This window comes from Crotalus tigris, unplaced genomic scaffold, assembly GCF_016545835.1.
Source record: "Crotalus tigris isolate CLP2741 ecotype Arizona unplaced genomic scaffold, ASM1654583v1 scf7180000018540.1288718, whole genome shotgun sequence".
In the NCBI taxonomy this organism is placed as follows: Eukaryota; Metazoa; Chordata; class Lepidosauria; order Squamata; family Viperidae; genus Crotalus; species Crotalus tigris.
This window is the reverse complement of record NW_024097064.1, coordinates 422,831-448,872: the sequence shown is the minus strand read 5'-3', so window position 1 is coordinate 448,872 and position 26,042 is coordinate 422,831. Positions and strand designations below refer to the sequence as shown.

Below are 26,042 nucleotides of genomic sequence, written 5' to 3'. Positions count from 1 at the left end.
TCCCGCAGACCCCTGATTCTCAAAGCGAACTCCATCTCTCTGTACTGAGACATTACAATTTCATCCTGTGAAATTTCCATCGTTTTCTCAACACTTTCAACCCTATCCTCCAATAAATCCACTTTGTCTACTACATCCTCAATACAAGAGTCCAGCTTTTCAACAACAGAAGCAAGTCCTTTTAAAGCCAAATCTATATCCTCCCTCAAGATGTTGTTTCTCTCTACTAAAAGCTCCTTCTTTTCTCCTCTAATTTGGCATACAATACTTCCCATGACTTCTTGAAGGTCTTTTACCATGAGTGGTGCAGGTGGAGAGGGTGGTGGTGATCTGGATTTGGATTGTTGCGCTGGTAATATTGCCGGAGAAGAAACCACCTTAGGCACAGCAGAGGTCGCTTGACGCTTAGAAGCCATTTTTTAAAAAGTTTTCCTCCTTCTTAAAAAGAGTCCAAAAAATCAAAAAAAAAGGAAAAAGAAAAAAACCCTTTTCTATCTATAAGAAAATATAATCTTCCTCTTACAAACACCCAAAATCCCCCCCCAAAAAATTTCTAAAACTATTATAACAAAAAAAAAGGAAATAAAAGAAAATTCCTTTCACTTTCCTTCCGTGCTTAAAAAAAAAGGGGGAGGAAAACCTCTCATCACCATTTTACTTTCCCTTGTTGTAAAAAAAAATATAATTCTTTGGAGTTAAAGTCTAATTAAAACATAAAAATACAATCCACTGATCAGCTCTGTCCGCTTATAAATTACCTCACCAGTTAACTTTAGTTGCGGATGTGGAAGCGGCGTCTTGCTTTGTCCCAAAACAACAAGGGACAAAGGCGTCTGAGGAGCGGAGAATGCCCTGAACTCCATGGGAGCTCACCCTTCGCCCCCCCCAAAAAAACACTTTAGGGTTTCAGAGGCTCTACCACTATTCAGGGTAAAAAAACTCCCCTCTTTCCTTTTGCCCAGGAAAGAAGTTTCAAACCGCGGAACAGCTGATGTCTGCTGTCCTCGGCGGTTTTAACGCTGTCTCAGATGGACGGCTACAAAGTAGCCGCCATCGGCAACGCATCGCCACCGGAAGCCCGAGAGTGTCCACTTATTAACTGCTTTAATCCAAATAACCAGGAAAAAAAGAGATTATCCAAATAAAATCTTAATCATGCTTTGTACCAAAAACCAGGTTTGAATATCTGTATATGTCTTTAAATGCTCCAGAGATAGTCATGTTCCAAATTCTTTCTTCTACCTTTTCAAATTAATAGATCATTTTTGGTAATTTTGAAAGATAGAACAGAGGGATGGAAGAGATGTTGGAGGTTTTCTGATCTAAGCTTTCACAGGAGAACCTATACAATTCTGACAAATGGTTGTCCGGTCACTTCTTGAAAATCTTGAGGGATAGAACACCCACAAGTTCCAGAAGCAAGCTGTTCTACTACCAGGAAATTTTTCTTTATTTCTAGGTTGGATCTCTCTTTAATGATCTTCCACCCATTGCTTCTTGTCTTGCCCTCAGGTGCTTGGGAGAATAAGTTGATTCCCTCTTCTCGGTGACAGCTCAAGTACTGGAAGATTGGTATGATATCACCCTTCATCCTTTTCTTCATTACCTAGTTCCTTATTCCCTCAATTAAGACCTCCAGACCTCTTATCACCTTTGCTGCTCTTCTCTGTACTTTTTCTAGAATTTCAGCATCTTTTTTATGTCTTAGTGACCAGAAATAGATATGGTATCCAAGTGTGGTTTCACCAGTGCAATATAAAGGGTCTTATCAGTTCATATGATCTTAAAACTATCCCTCTGTTGATGCAACCTAGGATTAGATGGTTGAGATATATTTTGCACTTTTTCTTGTTTTAGTTTTCTTTTCTTTTGGGTGCTTTAAAAATATACAACATAGGATTTTCTTCATCTTTTTCTAATCACATTTATATTATAGTAATAACAATTTTAAAAGATGGTTTTATCTGGTGTAGTTTTCTAATCATACTTATGTTACAGTAACAACAGTTTTAAAAGATGTAATGGCCCTCATCTTGCACAGAACCTCCAGATTTTCATCTTATCATAGTCCTATAGCCTTTATTCAGAAAACTTTCTATCAGCTTTTATATTTTCTTCAAATCTCTCAGTAATTCAGCTTTTATATGGAGGTCTCATATGCTGTGTAAGTCATTGTGTCTGGTTCTGATAGATGAAATCAGTCAAAGGAACTTTAAGGCAAGAAATTAAATAACATTTTATCTGGAACCAAAATATTGGCACTTACATAATTGAACCCAAAATTGAAAGTTCCCTCCTGTGATACAAAGTTACAAATTGCAATTCCCACCTCAAACCAAGCTGTCACACATCACATTCTCCAATTACAAAAAAACACGGGCTTTTCTCCCCCACCCTTCTAACCGCCAAAATTCTTTACTCACATTGACCTTGATTGTAACTGCAGCTGCAATTGTTATGACTAACTAAGAATGCTCATACCTCTCTCTCCCCCCTTTGTCTGTCTACAAGAAAAATCCCAGCTATAGAGTGGAAAGTTACAAAGAAAAACAAAAGTAAAAGGGCTACAATTTCTTCTGTTGTCACAATGCTGACATTTGGCTCCTCTCAATGAAAGGAGAAATCCTGTAATGTAAATAAAGACATAGATCAAGGACCCACCCTGGGTTTGTTTGGATGCTTATCATAAAACCTATGAATAAGCCTATCTGCTTTCACATTGGTACATTTCACCCAAGTAGCTTCTGATAACTGATAACCCTTCCATTGTACCAAATACTTCAATTTTCCCTTGTACAGCCTAGTGTCTAAAATCCACTTCACTTTGTAGTGGGTCTGCCCCGCTACTACCAGGGATCCAAGGGCTTTCTTTGGAGAGGGTCTCAAAGTCAACTCTCTATAAGGCTTCAGTAAACTACAGTGAAAAATGGGATGAATCTTGCCCAAAAGATGAGAGAGCTTTAACCTTACAGTCACTGGATTCAAAAGGTTTATGATGGGAAAAGGTCCCAGGAATTTCAGTCCCAATTTTCTGTTGTGTATCCTGAGTTTCAAATATTTTGTGGATAGATAAAACTTTTTCTCCCACCCGGAATTGTTGGTGAGGAGCCTTTTTCCTGTCAGCTCATTTTTTTGTACATTTTTGAGGCTTTTTCCAAAGCTTTCTTTGCATTGTCCCAAATTCCCTTCCATGAAGATGCCCATTGATCTAAGGTCTGAACGGCAGTTGGTTCATGAGGGTATTCAGGTATTAGGACAAAATCCCTCCCAGTGACAACCTTAAACAGTGTAAGTCCCGTGCTACTGTGGATAGTGTTGTTATAAGCCACTTCGACGAAAGGCAAGAGATCAGCCCAGTTCGTTTGCTGGTAGTCCATGTAACACTCACTTCCACCACTGAGTTCGCCTTTTCAGCCTTCCCATTTGTAGATGGGTGAAAAGCCAATGACAACCTTTGTGAAGAACCAATCAGTTTCAGAAAACTCCTTCAGAATTTGGCCGTGAACTGCACCCCCTGTCGGAGATTATTCTTTTCGGAATGCCGTGCAGTTGATAAATATGTTTAAGGAATAGCTTAGCTAGTTTCTGCGCTGAAGGGAGACCTGGGCAGGAATGAAATGAGCCTGTTTTGAAAGGAGATCAATTACAATCCATATTACTGTATTTCCCCAACTTTCAGGTAATTCAACAATAAAATTCATAGCAAATTCTTCCCATGATAGGGAAGGGTCAGCAACAGGCTGCAAGAGTCCAAGGGTTTTTCCTGGAATTCTTTTCATTGTAGCACACACACTGCAGCTTTTTACATAGTTCTCTATATCCCCCTTTAACCCTGGCCACCAAAACTGCCTCCGTATCAAATCCAAGGTTTTCAAATAGCCAAAATGACCAACCTGCTTTACATCATGGCTTCACTGAAGTGCTTGCAACGTGGAGAGATTCAGGTAAGTATAACTTCCCTCCTTTCCAAGCCAACCCATCCTTGTGGGTCAGGATAGTTTGGTGGGTTTTGAGCCATTGGTCCTTGATCAGTTCTTGTTTTAGTTTCATAAGAGGATTGTCAGGTTTAGAAGAGGCAGTAGGATATGGGTCTTGTGGAGTCACTGGGGAAATGAGCTGCGGTTCTGTCATGATAGAGTCCACAATCTGTTCGTACTGGCTTTTGTATTGTGGTAATCTGGATAGGCATCAGCAAGATTTTTTTTCTACCTGTTATGCACCGAAGGTTGAAATTGAAACAATTAAAGTATTGTGCCCAACAAACTTGCTTAGGGGAGAGCTTGCGGGGAATCTTCAATACCGCTGGAGATTCTGTAGCCTAAGTAATCCAGATGCGTTTGGTGAAATTCACACTTTGACAGTTTGACATAGAGCTTAGCATCCAGCAACTTTTTCAAAATGTCCTGTACTAAGCCCGCATGTTCTGTCACAGTCGTCTGTAGATTAGGATATCATCAAGATACATCAAAATGCCTTTATACAAATGTTCATATAGCACCTGGTTGATCAATTGCATGAATTGAATTGCCCCATGCAATCCAAACAGCATTAACTTTGAACTGGTAACTACCCAGGGGACTATTGAAATCAGTCTTCCATTCATCACCTTCTTTTATTCTAACATGGTAATAAGCTTCTCTCAAGTCCAACTTTGTGAAAATCTTTCCCTTCGCCAAATGGGACAATAAATCCTTCATGAGTAGGAGTGGGTACATGTTCTCCACACTCACAGCATTAATCCCCTTAAAATCTATGCAGAGCCTAAGAGACCCATCTTTCTATTCCTTGAACAACACAGAAGTGGCTACTTGGGATTTGGCTGGCTCAATGAAACACCTGGCTACATTCTTATCAATATATTGGTGCAGTTCATCCACTTCAAGGGGAGTCATTGCATGAATTTTTGGCTTTGGCAGCTTACCCCTGGGTAAAATTTCAATGGTTCAATCATTTGCTTGGTGAGGGGGTAAAACATTGCATTCCTTTTCACTGAACACCTCTGCCAAGTCTCTGTATTCATTGGGGACAAGTGGCTCCCCAGGTGGGGGTATGGTGGCTACTTCCACCATGTCAGTGGGTGGTCCCTTGTCCCCGTGATATCAAAAGATAAATTGGGGGAGATGGGCCTATAGGCAATTTCAAGGTTCTCATCCCCTTCTCCCATCAGATGAAATGTTTCCATTTATCTAACCAAGATAGGCCTAAAATCACTGCTTCCATCATTTTCAGGGCTATAATAAAGCGGATGAATTCCCAATGTTCACATATCTCTAGCTGTACTGGCTCAATTAGGTGAGTGATTAAAGCTCCTCCCATCAATAAACCATCTGTCTGTTCAAACTTCATGGGATTAGAAAGCCTTGCTCATATGCCCAGCTGTTCAGCAATGGGTAGGTTAATGATGCATCGGGAACATCCTGAATCTACAAGTACTTTTATGTCCTTTTGAGCTTTTTGGAACTATAAGCTTGGCGTTTAGGGAGAAATGTGGTATAGATTGACTCACCATCGGATCATTTTCACCATCATCATCGCTGTCATAGGGTGTCAGGACAGTGGCCAGGTCACTGGTGCTCTCTGTCGACTCCTGCGTGGGAGTGGCGACCTAAGTGATCTGCTCTTCTGTGATTCTGCTCGATTTTTCCTTGGAAGGGAGCTGAGTTGACTTCTTCTTTTCTGATAGGGTCAAGACACCTCTTTCCTGAGGAAGTGGAACGGGACAAACTGTGGCTCTGTGTCCTGACTGGCCACAGCTAAAACACTTGATCGTCAGGCCAGTAGGTGGCTTAGGAGATTTCATGGCCATGATTGCTGGGATTTTCTACGATGACGGCCGTCTCGGTTGTTCTGGCTTCGGTCTGGTTCCTGGAGGAGTTGGCTTCTTATAGCGAGCAAGCTCAATGTCTAGCTTCACTACCATTCGGTACCACTCTTGTAGTTGATCAGGAACCCCATGATAGATGCAGGCTTGGGATATATGGTCATCTAGCCCCTTTTTGAAGTGATGCACCAGGCACCGCTCTGGCCATCTCTCAATCTGACCTGTTACTCTCTGGAATTCTCACACATATTCCAATGCAGGTCTGCTGGCTTGCTTCACCTTATGAATATATTTCTCGACCTTGAGGGCTATGGACACATCCTCAAATCTAGTTCTCAATCCCTGGATGAAGAGATGGAAGTCCCATAGCTCAAGCGCTTGTTTATTGCATAAGTTATTTAGCCACTCAGATGCTTCCATTTCTAGATTATGACAACATCAACCATGCAGCTGGATCTGGTAGAAATTGGCATTTCGATTCATATGGGAACACACCTGATTGTGGAAGAAAATCAACTTCTCTGGATCACCATTAAAAGTGGCCTTAAGAGGTGGCGCCATTATAGGTTGTGGTCCGCCTAATTGCTGTTGTCCCCCCAGCTGTGGTTGCACATCCCTGCTGCTGGCCCCCCAGTGGCTGCTGCGCACCTAATGGTTACTGTCTGTCCAGCAAATCGCGCAGTTGCCCCAGCTGTTGGATCAAGTGGTGTTGAATATCTACGTTTGGGTTGGCTCTTTGCCCTGGTCCTGGGCTCGGGTGATGATGGTGGTGATAATTGGGGCTGCGTGACCAATGGTAGTAATGGTCAGGGCTCTCATGGTACCAGTAGCGATCAGGACTCCGATGGTATCAGTGATGGTCTGGGCTTCAATAATGAGGGTGTCTCTCAGGGTTGTTGTAGTGATCTCACCATCTGGGGCTTTCGTGATGATGATGCCTGTCAGGAGAGCATGACGAACTATGCCAATCAGGGCTTCTCCCCTGGCCAAGAGTGTCATGAAGGTGTGTCTTGGGGCTGTCAGAATGATACTGCCATTTGGATCTTTCGCGATGGTGTCGCTGTTCGAGGGACCGTGATGAACAACGCCAATCAGGGCTTCTCCAATGACCAGGACTGTCATGGCACGAGTAGCATTCTGAACTCCTTGACGATCAACAACTACCTGGACTGTCGCACTGTGGGTGATGGTGAGGACTCTTCCTCCCCACTGGGTTTGAGGTCAATGCTGGCGGCTCTGAACATGGAGTGGCCACCTGAGCTTTGCCAGTAGGGCTAGGGCTTATTCTGGGCATAGATTGGCACTGACTCCACTGATCGTCACGCTCACTAGTAGGCAAGGAGCGGGTGACCTGCCCCTCGCTTCCCATTTCTAGCCCTTGAACGTCTCTACCAATTTCTCCACCAATTGACTCTGGACTGCTGACAGGTACTTCCACTCACCCAAATCTTCTGCTGCTGCCAATCTTTTTGCTCCTCTACAATCAGGAGAGCATGATTCCTGTGAGGCACCTGCTTGCAACTCCGACGCAGCTACTCTTTAAGAATTCTTCTTTGGTTGGGTTGTCTCGGAGTGCTTAGATAATGTTGTATCTTCTTTTTTGTTTTCTGTAAAGAAAAACTCCATTTTTTGTTGCTAATTCTATAAATTCTCTTTCTTTTAGTATAGATTGATTCAAAGTCCATCTTGGGTTTTTTTGTATTTCCCTGCATATTATTTTTAAAGGATTATGGTCTGCCCATATACCTGGTTCTATCTCAATTTCCTGCATATTCATCCTCAGTTCCGGTGTCATCCAAATCATATCGATTCTAGAGCAGGATTTTTTGCTATTTGAATAAAATGTATATTGTAATTTTCCTGGATTAATTTCCCTCCAAACATCTTGAACTCCAATCTCTTCTATCATAATTAAAAAAAAGTCTTAGGTAGTCTTCTTCTTCCAGTTTTTCCTGTTTTACTGCTTTTATGATCCATTGTCCCATCCACAATCACATTAAAATCTCCTACCAGACAAATATTTTGATATTCCAGTTCTATTATTTTTCTGTGTAGATTTTGATAAAATTCTTTCTGGTTGTTATTTGGTGCATAGATTACTATCAACTATATTTGTTTTTGATGTAAATATATTTCTACCATCACAATTCTTCCATCTTCATCTGAATAGATCATTTTAGAATCTATTGTCTCCTTGATATATACAGCAACACCTCTTTTTTGTTGCGCTGATGCATGGTAAAGTTTCCCAATTTTGGGGTATTCCAAAAGCTTATGAAATTGTTTTTTTATATGTGTCTCTTGCAAGCAAACTATGTCTATGTTTAATTTCTGCAGTTTTCTAAAAAAATTACTTCTTTTTGACGGGGAATTTAGTCCATTTATGTTCACTGAAAAAGTTCTGTTTTCTTTCTCCATTTCTGTTATTTATATTTAGGTCTAGTAGATCTCATGAGCTCTAGCCACGCCTTCACTTTCTTGCTCACATTTTTCCTTCTGTTCTCCTGATTGTGTAGCTGCTTCTCCAGATGTCCCTTCCATTTGTTTCTGTTCCTTTCTCTCCTCTTGCTGATGTTGCACTCCTTCATCTAGGAACACACTGTTTTTTTCCCCTCAAAGTCCTCTGCTTTCCAGATTGAATCCAGTTGGTATCTTGTATTATTCCAGTTGATTAAAATCCCTTCTGGCATTAACCATCTAAAGTTTATACCCTTTGCAATCAGCTTTGTTGTTAAAAAGTGGTACTGTCTTCGAGTATCTCTTACTCTCTTAGGTATCTGCTTTAAAACCACAAATTCTTTTTTTTTTCTAATAGAGAACCCCCCCTTACCCTCCCTCCCACCCCCACCCCCCCTCCCTTCACTTCCCAGAGCAGAATACAGGGTTAAGAAAAAAAAAGAAAAAGAAAATTATAATAATTAAAAAAAAGAAAAAAAAGAGAAAGAAAAAAAAATATCATAATTAACCTTTAACTCCATAACTTATAAAACAATTCTCTATAATATTTGATATTCATTCATAAAATAAATAAAACTTTTTAATTCCATATTTTTTCTGAATATAATCTATCCACCTTCCCCATACAGTAATATATCTTTCTTGTGTATGATCCTTTAAATAAGCAGAAATTTTTGCCATTTCTGCAAAACTAGATACTTTAAATATCCATTCTTCTAAAGTAGGCAAAGAATCTTTCTTCCAATATAGACCTACTAGTAACCTTGCTGCAGTTAATAAATTCAACATCAAAGTAGTTTCTTTTTCATTTAAGTCAACAAAAATACCAAGTAAAAATAGTTGAGGAGTAAACTTTATCTTCTTTCTAAAAATCTTTTGAATGTTCCACCAAATCATAATCCAAAAAGCCTTTACTTTTTTACAATTCCACCAAATATGAAAGTATGTCGCATCATTATTGCCACATCTCCAACATTTGGGCTGTATGTTGGAATACATACAAGATAATTTTTTAGGATCTAAATGCCATCTATAAAACATTTTATAAAAATTTTCTCTCAAATTTTGAGCTTGTGTAAATTTAACATTTCTTATCCAAATTATCTCCCATAAATCCAATGAGATCGGCTCCTGTATATTCTGAGCCCATTTAATCATACAATCTTTAACCAATTCTGTTTCCGAATCTAACTCTAATAAAACATTATATATTCTTTTTATATGAGCCGGACCTTGGTTTTTAATCTGAATAACCAATTGTCTATCTTCTAGTGTTATTCCCTCTTTCTTGTCTACAGTCCATCTATCCATTATTTGTAAATATTGAAACCATGACTGTAGAATATTTTGCTGCCTTAATACATCTAGGGATTTCAAATGCCAATTCGAACCAGAACAAATTAACAATTCTTTATATGAAATTTTATCAAAATTTGTCCCCTTAGAGGTTCCCTCAATTGCATGTCTGGGAATCCCCCAGATAGGTATTTTATAATTTAATCTATAATAATACTTCTTCCAAACACGAAGTAAGGCATTCCTCAAAATATGTGATTTAAAAGTCCGATCAACTTTCTTATTAAAAATTAAATATGCATGCCAACCATATATTAAATCCCAACCTTCCAAAAAAAGAATATCCATATTTGTTAAATTAAGCCAATCACTTAACCAAGTTAGGGCGGCTGCATCATAATATAATTTCAAATTGGGTGCCTTAAGTCCCCCTCTTTCTCGAGCATCCTGTAATATCTTAAATTTAACCCTTGGTTTCTTCCCGGCCCATATAAAATTATTGATACCCTTTTGCCATTCCTCCAAATTTGCCTCTTTTTTAAGAATAGGTATCATCTGAAACAAAAAAAGAAACTTTGGTAGAACATTCATTTTTACAGCTGAAATTCTCCCCAACAATGACAATTGCAATTTTTTCCAATCTATTAAATCCTTTTGGACTTTTGCCCATAGTGGTTCATAATTGTTCTTGTACAATTTTCCATTTGAAGCAGTTAGATATACTCCCAAGTATTTAACCTTTTTTACCATCTGAAAACCTGTGGCTTTAATCAAACTTTCCCTTTCTTTAACTGACATATTCTTAGATAATATCTTAGTCTTATAATTATTAACTTTAAAACCAGAAACATTCCCATACTGTGTTATAAGTTCTAATAAACCATCAATCGCCTGATTCGGCTGTTCCAAAATTAAAACCAAATCATCCACAAATGCCCGCAATTTATACTCATTCTTCCTTATCTTTACACCCTTAACCAACTTCGATTCCCGAATCTGAATCAATAAAATTTCCAATGTTAAAACAAATAACAATGGGGATAATGGACATCCTTGTTTTGTCCCTTTTTGAATATTGAAATTCTCAGTCAATCCCCCATTTACAACAATTTGTGCAGATTGCTGCTGATATATAGCTTTAAGTGCATGTAAAAAATTATCCCCAAAATTCATTTTCTCTACCAAAGAAAATAAAAATTGCCAGTCCAATTGATCAAAAGCTTTTTCAGCGTCCAAAAAGATAAAAGCCACAGGAATCTGATTATTCTTATCCAAGTACTCAATTAAGTTAATAATTTGTCTAACATTATGTTTCATATATCTCCCTGTTATAAATCCTGCTTGATCACTATGAATCAAGTCTTTCATAACCTGCATTAATCTATTTGCCAAAATTTTTGTAAAGATCTTATAATCAACATTCAATAATGAAATTGGCCTATAATTCTTAGGCTCTGTAAGATCCTGATCTTCCTTCGGAATCAGTGATATAAAAGCTCTTTTCCAAGAAGGAGGAACTTGCATACCCAACAAAATACTATTAAAGAGTTCCTTTAGTGGCTCTATCATTTCTTCAGATAAAATCTTATAATACCTAGAAGTCAGTCCATCTGTTCCAGGAGACTTTCCAACCTTTAACTGCTTAATAGCTAAACCAATTTCCTCCACAGTAATTAAACTATTCATCCCATTTTGTTGTTCCTCTGAAAGTCTAGGAAAATGTACTGATTGTAAATATTTATCTATATCCAAACCCCTTATATTATCACTTGAATATAATTTTGTGTAAAAGTCCAAAAAGCTTTTTTTAATCAAATCTTGCTGAAAAACCTCAGTACCTTTATATTTTACTTTCTCTATAATTCTAGCTTTCTGTTTCTTTCGTAACTGATAAGCCAACCACCTCCCAGGCTTATTCGCATTGCAAAAAGTATTATGTCTCATATACGACAGATTGGTAGCCACCTGATCTGCCATCAACATGTTAAATTGTTCCTTAAGCATCTTTATAGATACCTTTAAATTATTATCAGTAGGGTTAAGAACCAACTCTTGTTCTTTTGATTTGATCTCTTCTTCTATTTCTCTACGTCTTTGTGACCCTTTTTCCCTAAAAACTTTATTCAATTGAATCAAAATTCCCCTCATATATGCTTTACTAGCGTCCCACACCATAGACATCGATGTTCCCTTATTCATATTTATAGTAAAAAAGTCCTTTAAATGTTCTTTACACTTTTGTACGAACTCCTCCCGATTAAATAAGTTCTCATTCAATCTCCAGGATCTTCTATTCCCGTCTTCCGAATATAACTCCATCCACACCGGACTATGATCTGACAATGTTCTAGGAAAAATTTTCACCTTCCTCACTCTAGGGAGGAAGTCACTAGTAATCAAAAAAAAATCAATCCTTGAAAATGACTGGTGTCTATCAGAATAAAAGGTAAAGTCTCTATCACTTGTATTCCTTTCTCGCCAAATATCAATAAGCTCCAATTCTTCCTTCAAATCAAAGAAAGTCATAGGTAATTTAGTTTGAATAAAAGTTTTAGAGGAACTTCTTTTGTCTATAGTTGGGTCTAAAACCCCATTCCAGTCACCCATCAAAATTACCGATTTATAATCCAACTGAGATATCTTGCCATGCAGCAACTTATAAAATTGTTTCTGTTGTTGATTGGGAGCATATAGTCCCACAATAAGAACCTTTCGGCCTTGTAATAATAATTCCACAAAAAGATATCTTCCTTCAGAATCAGCCTCAATTAGTTTAGCTGAAAAAGTTTTCTTCACATAAATTACCACTCCCCCTTTTTTCCCAGGGGCTGGAGCAGTAAAATGTGTGCCCAGACGGGAATTCATCAAAAATTTAGAATCCTTTAAAGTTATATGAGTCTCCTGCAAACATATCAAATCATTATTATGTTGTTTCAAATAATGAAAAAAGAAAGAAAAAAAAAGAAAAAAAACCCCACAAATTCTTTGTTCTTATATTGTAATGGTTCCTCTCGAACTTTCCTCAATATTTCATCTCGTGTGTTTTCTTTATGAATCTCACGTGCACTTCTCTAGGTAATTTAAATATCTTTGTATTGCTTGAATTCATTCGAAATACTTCATCTATCTCTATTTGCATCTCTTCTCTATCGGCTTTCAAAGCCTCTGCCAAGAGTTCAATGATCACAACTGCTATGTTTTCATATCTATCTTCAGGAATGTTTTGAAATCTTAAGTAGTGTTCTGCTTTTTCCATTTCTAGGATCGCAACGGCTCCCTCAAGGTTTTGATTTGCTTGTTCTAATTTTTCATTTTCTTGTAATAATATTTCCATTTTTTAAATCAATATCTTCTGATTTATTTTCCATTTTCTGAATTCTTTGTTCATTTTTAAGCAACATTTGATGATGCACTTCGAATTGTGTCTTTACATCCAAAATTTCTTCACTTAGTTTATCAAATTTACTTTGTATCTCTTCATGATTTTTTGCATTAATTCCTGAATCAATTTTAATATAGTTTGCATCTCATTTTGAGCAGTGCTTATTTTTTTCATGCTGCAACATTGTTTCAATAGATTCCTGGGCTGTTGGACTAGGTGTTCCCACAGATTGTGCAGACCAGGTCTTTTTCATAAGTCTAGTAAGGTTTGGTGCACTCATTTTTCCAGCCAACTATTTTAGGCTTAAATCCAAACTGTGAAAGGAGCCAACTACTTTAGGCAAAGTCCAGTATCTCAGGGAGAGAAGACAAAATAATGCAGGCAAAAAGAAAAAAAAGAGGAGAAAGAAGTAAAAAAGCCAACTATCTTCAATTTTAATCCAGTTAAAAGGAAAAGGGGGAAAAAAGAAAAAGCCAACTACTTTAGGCCAAATCCAATTCCTCCAGTCAGATCTCAAATGTAAAACCTTTGCTGTCTCCAAATAATTTCAACAAATTTAATTGTGAAGTCTTCTTTAAAAACTCATGTCAAGGCACTTTGTTTAGACCAGATGTTGTCCCAAGGTCACAGTCTTTCAAAAATATTTTATTATTTATAGTGTTGTGGTATCTTCTTCCACCACTAGATGTCCTTTTTTGCTATTTAGGTCAATGTCTAGTTAAAAAATTATTGCAAAGTTTTCCTTTTTAAAATTCTTTATAGATTATTTACTCTTAGGATTGTAGCTAAAAATTTTTTTCCATCTCTTACACAACAGGTAATCTTTTTTTTAATCAATCTGAGTTCAATTTTAAAAGATTTTTCTTGTATTCCTTAAGAGACCTTCTCCCTTGTACTTGCTTGCTGCTTTTTAGTCCTTCTGGGATATTTGCTTTTTAGCTCTACCCAGTCAGGGGATCAATGTTTAAATTGTAATTACAAAAGGAAAAGAGCCTGGCTCACCCAGTTTCAGCACACTATTGACAATCAGATGTTTGGGGGAGCGCTGCTGCTCCTTGTTTTCCTTCCAGCTGGTGATGACTAGGGCTGCCTGGGTGCACCTGGCAGCCTTTCCTGTATCCTTTCAGAGGGTTTCTTCAGTCTGCCTGGACCAACTGCCATCTGGTCTGGGCTCCTGAATATCCCTCCTTCTTCGTTGCCCCTCCAGGGCAGCTTTCCAACCTCTTAGGGTCGCTGGGCAGACCGAAATTGGGTTGCAAAGCCAGAGCCCCAGCTACTTCCACCCATCCTGTCATGCTCCAAACTGGAAGTTTTCTGTCTTGGGGTACTTAGAATCTCCACTGGGCAGGGTCCACTCTGAAGACCACAATAGCTCCTGCATTTTGGGTCTCGCTCCTGCTGGCAGAACTTCCGAACCCACTTTCTGCAACAACGCAAGGGCTTGCTCTCCCTCTGCTGAGGCAGCCGCCATGGTCAGGTTGCTGATTGTGGGTGCTTCTTTTCTCTCCATACTGAAATCTTCCCTGAATCTTTGTCAACTCCTTCCTGGTTTTGGGAAGGTGACTGGAGCTCAGAACGTCCAATGATGTTAATATAGATGGCAGTTTTGGCTTAATATCATGGTTTCGATAGATAAAATCAGTCAAAGGAACTTCAAGGCAAGAAATTTGTCCTTAAAGAACATTTTATTCGGAAACAAAATATCGGCACTTACATAGTTGAACTCAAAACTAAAAGTTCTCTCCTGTGATACAAATTGCAATTCCCATCCCAAACCAAGCTGTTATACATCACATACCCCAATTACAAAAAAACACAGGCTTTTCTTCCCAACCCTTCTACCGCCAAAATTCTTCACTCACATTGACCTTGATTGTAACCGCAGCTGCAATTGTTATGACTAACTAAGAATGCTTATACCTCCCCCTCTCCGTTTTGTCTGTCTACAAGGAAAACCCCAGCTATAGAGTGGAAAGTTACAAAGAAAAACAAAAGTGAAATGGCTACAATTTCTTCTGTTGTCACAATGCTGACACATTGTTTGTCGAATGCCACAAAGCCACGCTAAACCTTTTAAACAAAAATAAAATCTACATTTTCTTTCAATATTATGTATGAACCAGCTGCGGTGTGTCTATGGGATGGGCATAGAGAGTTGCAAGGATAGAAGATGGCTGCTGCTTTTGTTGCTACTACTGTAAGCACATAAGGAGACCTATCTCTTATGCACGTTCTTAAAAAAATAAGGGTTGTGTTAGATAAAATAAGAGATGTGTGAGGCAGGTAATGACTTAGCTTTTTAGCTTATTCTTTTGTACAGGATGGTGATTTGTTCTGCCACTAAGTAGCTTACCATTAATGGATTAATATGTGTATGGAGTAAATGGCTCACCCAAGTCCCTGAGACATTGCATACAGTTGGATTATGAACCACTTAAGTGCTGGTGAAGTAGTAAACACTCACCCAGCAAGGGAATGCTGTGGGAAACAGAATACTTATCAGAAAAATATGAGGGCAGCATATGCCCAAGAGGTAATCTGGAATATTTTTAGCCAGCCTTTCATAAGAATGAATGTTTTCCCTAAACAAATGCTTTTCTACTGGATTGAGATATCTAATGAAAGAGAGATAGATTCTGAATGATGGATCTGAAAAAGCAATTTGGTGAAGCAAAACAACATCCCAGAGGTTTTGTTGAAAATATGCCTTATCACCTTTTGACACCAGGTGATACCCCACCTTACTTTTTAGAGACTGTTTTATGATTTCTTCCAAGTGATCCCAGACTGATATTCTAAATGCAAGTTTATTTTCAGGCATGAAATTCTAAATAAAGTTTTATCTATAAAAGGTGCATGCTACAAACTTTCAGAATTCAATGAAATATATAAATGAAGCAATTCAGTAAAATAAGTGAACCTTCTTGCTCTTTGTAACTTGGAAGCAAAGGTAATAAGTTTGCTCACATTTGCATGTGAGTCATGTGGAGATATATTCTTAAAGATAGTGAGTGTGGGCTCAAACTCATCAAGAAACAAACCATCCAGACTTTGTAAGAAAAATAGCTGTAAATAATTATATTGGGGCCTTGACATTGTAAAAAGAAAAAAAATCACAGAATAATCTCAGTGAAACAGGAAAGAAGTAGAAAATTGTGAAGATTAGAAAATAATCAGATTTTAATTTAATCAGAAATTAAAATTAATTTGGAATCTGTATTTTATTATTTTCAGTCAATGGTAAACATCAAAAATAAGTAACTTTGATATTCAAGTAGTGTATAGTGTAAATGCCAAATTGTGCAGAAACAGCAGTCATTTAGATGTTTCACATATGTAAAAGAAATACTAAATTAATACTATACAAGAGTTTCACAAAAACATTGTCCATCTCTGATAAAAACTAGCATGGTATTTGCTTGGCTCTTATAATATTTTGAATGAGATTGTATTTATCCTTGTATTAAAATTATATTTACTATTGTACTGACTCAAAATAAGTTGATAGTCTCTTCACTTGCAGACACTCAGATTTTCATTGTTTTTGCTTTTTAATGCCTCTCATTACTGTAGATACATGAAAAGTTCATACAGCATGATTTATTTTGTAAGTTCATATCAAACCCACCTAACATTGTCATGCCTCTGAATGTAGATCTTATGGAAAATTCTTTCAGGTGGCTTAAGGAAATCTTCCTTCATTTCCATGGCAACATTTCTGGGCAAAAGGCTCATCAGGAGTCGTTCCTAAAAATAAAAACAAACATATTAATTGTGAGACACATGATGAACTTTTCTTCTTTTCACTACATCTAGTAAACTGGAATATCTTTGACACCCTCCATTCTGAACAGAATTAACCCAGTATTTGACAAACTAGAAGAAAGGCACATTTTGCAAGTCTCCTTCCTTCGTGAATTAGATGGTAGGAGTCAGGAAACCCCTTTCTTCTGCTATGGCTTTTGTCGTTTGAAATAGTGTGTCCCCCAGAAGATAGAAGAGTCTCCTCTTTATCAATAAAGCAATCAAGATGCTGTTCTTTCACAGAGACTTTAAGGAATGGCTGTTATCATTCATCCTGAGTTGTAACTCCATGTTTTGACAATATATATAAGACCACTGATAGTGTTGTTTAATTTTTTTATTGTTAGAGATTTTTAGAGGTCTTTATTGTTAAAAATATTGATAATTCATGACCAATTCTGGTATAAGCATTTGTTTTTATTTTACTTATTGCTTTTGTATCACGTTATATTATAAGGCATCTAGACCAAAGAAAGGAGGCAGCATACAAACCCTAATTATAAATAATTAAAAGTTAATAAAATAATTCACTGTGTCTAATTTATATACCTAAAAAAGTAGTATAAAATCAAACCAAATCAAACAGTATTAGAATTGCCCCAGGCACAAGCTTATGAAGATGTTTCAGAAATGTCAATTATTTTCATCCAGCATAAAGATCATGGGTCTGGTTGTGTACACGTTTAAGTGTTATATTAAACATATGACTTTTTTTGGGTAAAAGTGTTATTTATTTATTTATTTATTAACAACCTTAGTGTCTGGTGTACAGCGTGTTGTCTTGGTTCATGAATTGTTATATACAATCAATAATAGTTAACTAACAGTAAATAATAATTAATTTTTATATTTCCATTATCAGTATATCAGTTGATAATATATTTCCTTGGTCCTCTCTTCTCCCAATAGCATTCTCCTTCTTCACCATTAAACAAATATATTTTTGATATTTGATATTTTTCATATGTAAATGATTAAATAAAACATTTTCTTCTATATGTATACCAACAATAATAGCATCCATATATAGCATTTTTTTCTTATCAACTTACGTTATTTTCATAAATGTTATCTTATTGAGTCACCATATATCTTATTTTCATAAATCTTGTTTAAGCTCAATTTCTCCATAATATTCAAACAATTCTTATCAATCATAATTTTTTCAGTAATTAACATCTAAATATCGAAATTTTCCACTTAAATATATCATCCCAGTATTTTCATATTTTATATATTATAGAAATACTATACTACTTATCTATCATAACATCTACCTATAGCATCTTTTCTAATCAATTTATATTTCACTTCTATTTGTAAAATTGATTGAATCACTATATATTCTTTTTTCAAAGTTCTTATTAAGCCTAATTTCCCCTCAATATTTCAATTATTCCTTAATCCTAAATCTTTTCAAATTTAATTTGTCTTTAAAGTTCAAACTTTTCCTTCACTTTGATCATACCAATATTTTTACATTTTATGTCTTATCAAAAAATACCATACTACTTATATCTCTTATCCCACTTATTCTAAAGCCCCTTTATAGCCAAAGTTATTTGTTTATTTAGCCATATTCAAACCAGTGCTTTCTCTTATAATATTCCATCTGGTAGAGCGAGTCAAGTCTCTTAAGCCCGTCTCTAATCTTCTTCCTTTGCCAAATTGTTTTCCAAATTAATATTTTCAAGTTATCAAACAGTTCTTGTATTTTTGTAGTTGTTGTTAGGCGTGGAGGATACATAATATGTAAGATGTATGCTTTTTGACTCCCAAATAGTGATTCTCCTAGCAGTGTCCATTTTGTTAAGCTTCTTTCTTCTCAGGTTTATTTTGACGTTCTAATGCATATCTTTTCCATATTTATTGTTGTATCCAAATCTTGTGAGTTTTTTCCTGTTTGTATTTAGTTATAATTCCCTTCATTTGTGACTTTGCCATTTAAGTCATTTTTTTCTAGTTCTGTTATCTGATTTGTTTGTTCATTCTTTACCATCATTCTTTGGATGTTTTTTGATTGTAAATTTAAGTTAGAAGTGTATTCATTTATGTTATCCAAGTTATGTTTAATCTCCTCATGGTTTAGAACTATTGTGATTAAACATATGACTTTTGATCATTGGAATTGCCAGCAACCCTAGCACTAAACTGATAAATGCTGGTCATTAATTAAATGCTATTTATATTTTATTATAAACGTTCTGGTAACTTTCAGAAACCTATAGACATTCTTGTCTTTTGATGATTTTTTACAAAAATGATATGTAATAAAATCTTTCATTCTTTTCTTCATTTTTTTAAACATGCACCCCCACTCATCCCAGCAATATTATTGTTAAATTTGCAGATGATACAACAGTGGTGGTGCTTATCTCCAAGGCAGATGAGTCTGCCTACCGGGATGAGATGGAGGGGTTGCTCTTGTGGTGCAGAGATAATAATTTGGTTCTCAACAAAACTAAGACCAAGGAGCTTATAGTAGATTACAGGAAGAATAGGTGAGGTATTCAGCCCCTGATCATCACTGGAGACTGTGTGGAGCAGATGGAAAGCTTTAGGTTGCTGGGTGTTACCATAAAGAAGGACCTGACCTGGAGTGCTCATGTTATAGCAGTGGTTAAGAAGGCTCAGCAGAGATTATATTTCTTAAGACTTCTCAGGAAACAACAAATGAATAAAAAACTGCTGGTGACCTTCTACCGTTGCTCCATAGAGAGCATTCTAACCTACTGCATTTGTGTGTGTTTTGTTTGCTGCACAGTAGCAGATAGGAAAGTGCTCCAGAGGGTCATTACTATCACCCAGAGGATAATTGGCTGCCCTCTCCTCCTTTCTGGGACGAACTGTACAGTTCCCATTGTTTTAGGAAAACTCAAAATATTCTTAAAGACTCAACTATTCCGGAAATTCTTTTTTTGGGGGGGGGGGAGCTATTACCATCTGGCAGACGGTACAGGATAATACAAACAAAAACAAATAGGCTGAAAAAATAGTTTTTATCCCAGAGTTGTAACTATATTAAATATCACAGTATAGTTGTCAGAATCCAATTATACTTCATCTCTAGTTATCAATTATAGAAAACCCCATTTCTGCCGCCTCTGGATTCTGTCATACAAGGAGGGGAAGGGGGTGAACAAAGGGGCTTTATGGCCCTCACTTCCTTCGGTACAACTTCAAAGGGATTGAATGTGGATAGCACCAAAAGGCCTTATCATAACAAAGGAGGCTATTACCTTTCATGTAGTTTTCTCTGAAGTCTCCATCCAGCCGGCAGAAAGGAAAAGGGGTGGGAAATGTAATGCCTGAGACTGTTGCTGGAAGTAGGGGGGGGATTGGGTGGGGCTACTGGGAAACCCCTTAAAACCTTGAATGGGAGAGCTTGGACCCCAAGTCCTGTCTAGAACGCCTGCAACCATTATCTCTTAATAAAGGATTCCTGTTGGAAGAATTATTCCAAGAGTTCTGTCTTCTTAAGATGCAAAGTGGGGTGGGTCCTTACAATAGTGCAACACTGAAGTGCAATATCAGGGCAGCGCAATGGTGAATAGAATGTGAAGGGGGTGTGTATATAATGTATGTTCTTATTTGTGGCTTTTACTTACATGTAGTATGCACTGTGGACAGCACTTAATTTTGTTGTGAGTTACACAATGACAATAAAGATATTCTATTCTGTTCTAAATTTCTTAAAATGGTAAGAACGATTGGTAAATATTAACATTCCTCAAAAATCTTCAAATGTATATAAGTCATATAATCACTTTCCATGAAGTAAGATGGAATAGATTGGCCTGGTAATTCTTTGCTTTCTAGAAAAATGTTAGGATCCACTTGCTCATGTATTTTTGAGAGGCCATCTTAATATCTCCATTCCTCTGTACAGCAGAAACCACTTTGCTGAATAGAGCTTCAAGAGCAGATAATTGGTTCTTATTACCATTATCATCATAATGCTATTAATAACAGTTTATAGTAGAATATATAAGATTAGTGTGTGAAAGAATGTAGGATCAATTGATATCTTTTCTGTCTGCTCTTTTGGAATTTAATTAGCCTGCTCTTTTGCTATGCCTAGCAAAGCAGATTATTAAATGAGACAAAACTATTACAAAATTATTTACTGAAATTTGTATCAGATAAACATTAATTAAGGCTATGCTACTGAAGTGCTTAAAAGTGGCAACTTTATATTATCTAATATATTACTCTGATTAAAACACCCTTTTTAAAATAAAATCCTTTAAAAGAAACCTTTTTAGTTAATGCTACTTTTTAATTTTTTAACAAATGAAGTAGGCAAGGAATGCTTAATATTTTTTGAGGCTGACTCAAGTAATGAAGCTTACCCTGTTTTTCTCCAATGATTAGATTACTCAAACATCCCTAATTATACAAGCATACTGGAGCCGTACTCATTAGGAATTCTTTTTCTTTGAAAATAGCTAGCACAAGCAGCCAAGACATTTTTCAATGCTCTTGCTGCATAGCTAAGACATCACAAATAATTTTGCATGATCATGCAAACCTTCTGCCAGAACCCTCAACATATCTGCTTTAATCTTTCCCTTTACCCCTTTTCTTGCTTTTGCCTATGTATTCTTGGGGCTTGCCATATTGTTGGGGGAGGGTATTTGCAGGGGGATTGTTATTTGCTTTGCTCTGCTCTGGGTGAGATGCCTTCCCTCTAGGCAAAAGAAATGCAATCTGAAAACATCTGTCTTATCTCCAGACACCTGAACCTGAGACTGCTGGGAAATGAAACCAAGAGAGACCTTGAGAAGCAAGCTAAATCTCCAGCTTCTCATAACATCGTGGCACCTGTGGATTGGCTGGATTTCAATTGGATGGTTGGACACTAGGGGGAGGAGTTCTAAATTGCCTTTTTGATGTAATCTTTTACGCACTAAATCTTAGACCTTGCTTTGCTCTCTTGCCATTATTAACTCTCAATAAAAAGTTCATTTTGAGACAATGCCTGCTTTCTTAGGAGATCTAGTTGAGGAGGTCCTTATATAAAGCAAGGTCTGCAGTAGTGCCCAACCAAGAGAGGCATCTGCCCTACTGAGGGGGCCCGTGCACAGCAAAATGGAAGAAATTGGATCCGAAGACTGCAGTGAAGCACCATTTGGATTTATCCCAGAGTGTAAGGATCCACTTCAGCTAACCATCCAAGAAAGCAGAACTCCTGAAAACAGGCATTGTCTCAAAAGGAACTTTTATTAGGGCCTAGTGACAGTAGGAAAGTCAAGGCGAGACCTGGGGAAAATCCAGCTCAAACGGTATAGTTAAATTAGCAATTTTCCTCCTCCCACCTAAGTCATAATGTCCATTTGAAATCCAGCCAATCCACAGCTGGCACGATATTTGGGTAACTGGCAGAAGTTAGCACATATATCAAGGTCTTCTCCAGTTTTGTTTTTCAGTAACTGTCTCCCTGATAAGGGAGGCACTTTCTTCTCTCAAGAAAGAGGTGGGAGAGGAAGGGTAGAAAGTGAAAGTTAACCCAAGCAAGTTCCTCCCCTCCCAGAATGGCAGGCCCCAAACAAGAACACATATTCAGGGAAAACAATAAGGGTTTGGGGATCTGACAGAGAGAATGCACCTCCACTTGGGTGGAGGAAGCTTCTGCCTTAGAAGACACTTTGAGACTGAGATGGTGCTCATGTCGGAAGGAGAATGAACTGGGAGGAAAGGTTCCAGTAAGTAACCCTTACCAGAATAAGGGGGAAAAGGACTTGCAAGAAAAAGACAGGACTTCCGTCTGACGATGAAGATCTGGACTGGAAGTCGGACCCAATGGAGGTGATCCTGAAACAAGCCATGCATTACATGGTGGAAGCTTTTGAGGATTTAAAAGCCAAGTCCTAGAGCTGCCCAGAAAAGAAGGAAGAATTAACCAAGGAGTCTGGGAGTGGAAAAGGAGAGGTGGTGATAACAGAGAAGGCAGTGGGGGCTGCAGGTGCAACAAAGATGGTGGAGGCAACTCCAGCAGTATGACATCAAGCAACCACCTGGAGAGCCCAGACCCCACAAACACCCAAAGAGAGAATTCCCTTCAAAGAGCCAAAGCTGGTTCCATTGGGAGTCAAATTTGATGGGGATCCGCAGCAGCTAGGCTTCTTCTTGACTCATGTCCTCACCTACATGCAAAACGGCATGGAGGCAGGGGGGGACGAAGAGAGCAGCCGCCCCGCCTTGGCTCGCTGCAGGTAGCAGCCGCCGCCGCCACCCCAGCCCACTGCAGGTAGCAGCCGCTGCCGCCACCCCAGCCCGCTGCCGCCGCCCCAGCCCACCGCCCCACCCCGGCCTCCTCCTCGGCCTCGACTTCTTTGTCCGCCGCCTCGGCCGCTTCGTTGTGCCTGGAGGCCGCCACCGCCTCGTCCCTGCTGCCCGACATGTCCCGTGTGGCGGCGACCCACAGCCTGACTTTCTGCCGCTGGAGAGTGCCGGCCTGCCCCACCAGCAGCCACAGCCTCCCCCGCGGTGGCAGGCCTTGCCGCAGCCTGGGCAATCCTGCCCGGCGCTCAGCCAACCCTCGCTGCCCCGTGTGTGGCTTCCTTTTCCTTCTTCTCCGCTATCATCGCTGCCTCCGCCTCGTCGTTTTCCTCGGGTTCCGCAGCGGGGCCTTCTCCGGTGACCTGGGCTCCCTGCGTGACTTTGCCCGCTGACCCAGCGGCAACCGCCGCCGCTGCAGTGATGGCCAGCAACAAGAGGAAGCGCGACAACAAGGCCAGCACCTTCAGCTTCAATTGTACGCTGTTGCTGGGTCCCGCCGCGTTGGGGAACGGGCCCTTGGAGAGGCTGTTGAGCAGGCCGGAGGAGCCGGCCTACACTGGCACCCCGTGGAAGAAGACGAATTACAGTCCCGCCGTGGCTGGGTTGACTTTACACAATTGTTGGATATCCAGAGAAGCCATTGATGAGCTGCACGAGAGGTACTTGGAGAAGTTGACCCAGCTCTTTGAGGAGCATAAGGCCAAGTACGGGCTGCCCCAAGACAAGTACCTAATGATCACCTAACCGGCCACATTGGACCAGCCTGGGACACAGAGGGGCAATATTTTTTAGAGAATGTTTGTTGTGGGTATGTGTATGTACGTAGATGAATGGTGGCCCTGTTATGTATAAATTTTATTATTGTATTTAGGGCGTATGAATGTGAATATTTTTATTTTTATGTATATAAATTGAGTGTGAATGTGTATTGAGTGTTTGGGGTATGAGAATGGTGGAGTCAGGGGCGGAGCCTGGTACCCCCTCTGCTGAGTGCAATAGCAAAAGCAGGGGGGGCTGGGCTTACCCTTGCGCTTGGTCTGTATGGAAAGCTAGTCCGGTCAGGAAGGGAGAAGGCTGGTGAGGGTGGGGGTACTCCGGGAAGGGGAGAAGGTCGGAGCATCCCGGTTATGACTGGGATGAGCAGATATGGCGGGAGCCGAGGACTCGCTATATTAGAGCGATTCCTTGTTCCGGCCCCTCAAAAGGCTCATCCTGTAGTACTGGTGACAGGGGAGTACAGGGCCCTAGTTGTAGGCTGCTGTTGCTTAATGCCAGGTCCGTTGTCAACAAAGCCCCCCTTGTCCGTGATTTAATATTGGACAGCGGGGCGGACCTGGCATGTATAACCAAAACCTGGCTGGGCCCTGAGGGGGGTGTTTCCCTCTCAGAGATGTGCCCGGACGGGTTTGTGGTGCTTCATCAGCCTCGACATCAGGGCAGGGGTGGGGGAGTGGCAGTCATCGCTCGGAAGCCCTTGAGTCCTCGTGGGATTACTGCCTCGGAGGTTGTTGGGTGTGAGTCCCTTGAAGTTGGGTTCACGGGTTCAGTTGGGCTTGCTGCTGACGTACCTACCTCCCAGCTGCGTTGCAACAGCCCTGCCTGCATTGCTGGAGTCAGTAGCCGGGTTGGCGGTGGAGTTCCCCAGACTTATGGTACTGGGGGACTTTAACCTACCATCACTCGGCGATCGCTCAGAGGCGGTGCAGGAGTTCATGGCTTCCATGGCAACCATGGACCTGACCCAGGTAATTCAGGATCCGACTCATAGGGGTGGTCACACACTCGACCTTGTGTTTCTCTTGGGGCAATGGAGACATGATCTGGAATTAAGGGGAACAGAGATCTCTCCCTTGTCATGGACAGATCATTTGCTATTGAGGCTGGACTTCAGAGCATCACTCCCCCATCGCAGGGAGAGGGAGCCGACTAGGTGGTTCCGCCCCAGGTGCCTAATGGACCCAGATCGGTTCCAGGAGGAGCTTGGGGAAATACCTGACTCCCTTGTCCACAACTCATCTGGGTCCCTGGTTGCGGCCTGGAATGAGGCGGCGCCTGGGGCCCTGGATCGAATTGTGCCTTTGCAACCTCTCTGTGGTGGTGGTCCCCGGAGGGCACCTTGGTTTACTGAGGAGCTCCGGGAGATGAAGCGCCACAAGAGACGTCTAGAGCAACGTTGGAGGGCCAGTAACTCTGAATCTGACCGATCACTATTAAGAGCCTATCTTAGGACTTATTTAGTGGTGATAAGAGCGGCAAAGCGTGTTCACTTTTCCGCACTTATTGCGTCCGCAGAATCTCGCCCGGCCACCTTGTTTAGGATGACCCGCTCCCTTCTTAAAGTGGAGGAGGCGGAGGAACCCTTGCAGGGGAGAGCTGAGGAGTTTATTCCATTTCTTTCGGACAAAATCGCTCAGATTCAAAGAGACCTGGACTCCGACTGGGCAGTGCCAGCCGAGTTGCCGGGGGCTGGTCTTAGTCATGTTATCTGGAGCGAGTTTGAGCCTGTGACCCCTGATGAAGTGGACAAGGCCGTGAGGGCAATGAATGCCGCCACCTGTTTATTGGACCCGTGCCCCTCCTGGCTGGTTTCTGCCAGTAGGGAGGTGACACGAGGCTGGCTCCAGGCGATAATCAATGCCTCCTTGATGGAGGGGTCTTTCCTGCAACCTTTAAAGGAAGCGGTGGTGAGGCCCCTCCTCAAGAAGCCTTCCCTGGATCCAGCTGTTTTGAAGAACTTTCGTCCTGTCTCCAACCTCCCCTTTGTGGGGAAGGTTGTAGAGAAGGTGGTGGCGTCCCAACTCTTGCGATCCTTGGATGAAACTAATTATCTGGACCCTTTTCAATCTGGTTTCAGGCCCGGTACAGCACTGAGACTGCTTTGGTCGCACTGACCGATGACCTCTGGTGAGCCCGGAACCTCTCAGCGGCTTTCGATACCATCGACCTTCTGCGTCATCTCGGAGACTTGGGGTGGTTCTCCTCCTACCTCTCTGACAGGTC

General features: G+C 39.9%; 1 protein-coding gene across 7 annotated transcripts in view; it reads right to left on the bottom strand.

The window, feature by feature from the left end:
- The window catches only part of ADCY1 (adenylate cyclase 1), a 451,138-nt gene that overhangs the window by 213,236 nt on the left and 211,860 nt on the right, over positions 1–26,042 (bottom strand). For all 7 annotated transcript variants that reach the window (XM_039353930.1, XM_039353932.1, XM_039353931.1 and 4 more), the window contains exon 3: positions 16,585–16,703. In XM_039353930.1, coding sequence (XP_039209864.1) covers positions 16,585–16,703 — 119 coding nt within the window. The remainder of the gene's footprint in view (positions 1–16,584; positions 16,704–26,042) is intronic.